At 67.1% G+C, this 2,277-nt stretch overlaps 1 protein-coding gene across 1 annotated transcript; it reads left to right on the plus strand.

Annotated features, from left to right (window-relative positions):
* Window positions 1-453: 453 nt before the first annotated feature.
* On the plus strand, window positions 454-1,034 carry EMIHUDRAFT_252727 (hypothetical protein; the record flags this gene model as incomplete). The annotated part of the gene is made up of 2 exons (XM_005787279.1): window positions 454-541; window positions 790-1,034. 2 exons carry the CDS (start codon window positions 454-456, stop codon window positions 1,032-1,034), a joined length of 333 nt encoding a protein of 110 aa, XP_005787336.1.
* Window positions 1,035-2,277: the final 1,243 nt, after the last annotated feature.

The following is a 2,277-nucleotide window of genomic DNA, read 5'->3' on the forward strand; positions in this document are numbered from 1 at the left end:
CGCGCGATCTCGGGCGATCTCGCGCTATCGCGCGCAACCTCGGAGCTCCACGCCACGCCTCTCCACCCCACCCCACCTCACCCACCGCCGCGCCGCGCTATCTCGGGCGATCTCGGAGCGTCGCTCGCGCGGCGTCACACCTGCTCAAAAAGGAAGGAGGTTGGAGGCAGGAGGTCACGCCCCATCCAGAGCGTCGTCGTCGCCGGGTTTTTGGCCCCCGGGTCGTCGCCCGACGGTTGCTGCGCGGGGCAGCAGACCATCTGACGGCGCGACGACGCCCCGTCCGGCACGCTCCCCCCTCCACCCGGCTATTGCCGCACGAGCGCCCTCAGCGGCGGAATTTTTCCCTCGCGCTTCCTTGGGCCCCCGGCAACGCCGACGGACTTCCCGTCCCCCCACCTGCGCCGCAATCACCGCCGTGATTGTCGGCGCCGCGCCCCTTGGCGCCTGTGCATGTCCCGCGTGCCCGCCCGCCAAGGCTGGTGCCAAGGCCAACTCAACTGCCAAGGCTGGTGCCAGGGCCAAATCAACTGCCTGGCTGGTGCCAAGGCTCAAAGGCTCTCCTCTCTCTCTCTCCTCCCTCTCTCCCTCCCTCCCTCCCTCCCTCTCACCCCCCCCTCTCCTCTCCTCTCCTCCTCCTCCTCTCTCCATCTCTACTCCTCTCTCCTCTCCTCTCCTCTCCTCTTCTCATCCTCTCCCCTCTCCTCCTCTCCTCTCTCCCCCCCTCTCCCCCAGCAGCTTCCTCGAGGCCGAACAGGTAGATCCTCCCTGATCGCTAAGCTACCACAGGGGAAGTAGACGTCGTCCGCCGCCGCCTCCGCCGCCCGCGTGCCTCCGCCCCGCTCAGCAAAAAATCAGCATTATATCAGGAGGTGCCAAAGCCGCAGCATCTCCATGAGGTGAGCGTCGTGCGTTTTGCCGCCGCGTGCCGCCGCTGCGCCGACTGGCTCCCGGTTCGAGTCGTCCTTCGCGGAGCGAACGCGGCGATACGAGCGCACGTCGCGCGCGTGTGCGCCTGCGACAAGACGAGATGAGAAGGAGAAGTAGACGGTTGATGCTTTTGCTGCCGCGGCCGCGCCGCGAGCTCGCGTCTGTTTTGGCGCCGACGACGCGACGCGCCCCGCTGCGTGAGATGGCGCCGCCGCGGAGTCGGCGCCGCGATCAACCGCGCGCCAGCGGCGAGCGGCGCAGCGCGGCCACCATGCGGAACTTCTTTTCTTCCGCAACAGCCCACGGTGGCGGGTCGCTGTTCAGCAGGCCCGACTTCCGGTCAGGATGGGCGGTATGGGCCTGACCAGTGCCATGGACATCCGTGAGGCGGCGTGGGTCGGCACGTGGGCCCTCGTCACGCGGCCGATACGTGAGCTGCACGAGCCATTCCGCGACCTCGACGTGGCCCTCGCGCCGGGAGAGCGCTTCGACGAGCTTCGGGAGGCTCACAAACGCCTCCGCGCCCTTCGCGACGCGGTCGGCAAGACCTGGCGCGAGTGGGACGGGCGCACGCTATACCAAGACGTCGTCGGGCCCTTCAAGGAGACCAAGGCGGTGGGACGGCGCCGCTACCACCCGCCCAAGCTTACGCCGGCGGCGGAGCTGCTGCCTCTTCCGGAGTTCTCGTCTACCAGCGAGTTCTTACAGCAGGCGCAGCGGCGGTACACCGTCGGCGTACACCATCGCAACTGGCTCGCCCTCGCCGAAGCCTTCGTCAGCGAGGCATCCCGGCGGGGCGGCCGCTACAAGACTGGCAGGTGCAAGAACCACAAGTGCTGGCGCGAGGCGATTCGGTTCGTCGCAGTCAGCCAGGAGGGGGCTGGCGCCTTCCTGAATGCGATCCCCATGCGGGATGATATGAAGATGGAGACGTGGGCGATGCGCATTACAGTTCAGCGCCGCCTCGGCCTCCCGCTCGATGTTGCCTGCCAGGCGGTGGAGGCGGGCAAGAAGGCGCCAAACGGCAAGCCGCACGAAGAACTCGGCGATGCCGCAATGGTCAACCCGCGTGCGAAGCACGCGACACGACACAAATACCTGCTCAAACGACTCGTCAAGACCCTTCGCTCGGCGTGGGGCATGCTCATCGAGATAGAGCCGACTGCACACCTCAGTTACAGTAACCCAAAACAACCTGACGTGGCGGCGGCGAACATCGGCAAAGGGCATGTGCGCCTCGTTGGCGACTTGAAACTCACGAGCTCGCTTACGTGCAAGGGTGGCGATCGGCTCGGCTGGAAGGGGGCTTTTGTCGCCTTCGGCAACACCGAGCGGGCGCTGCTCGAC

This window comes from Emiliania huxleyi, assembly GCF_000372725.1.
Source record: "Emiliania huxleyi CCMP1516 chromosome Unknown EMIHUscaffold_1435, whole genome shotgun sequence".
In the NCBI taxonomy this organism is placed as follows: domain Eukaryota; phylum Haptophyta; order Isochrysidales; family Noelaerhabdaceae; genus Emiliania; species Emiliania huxleyi.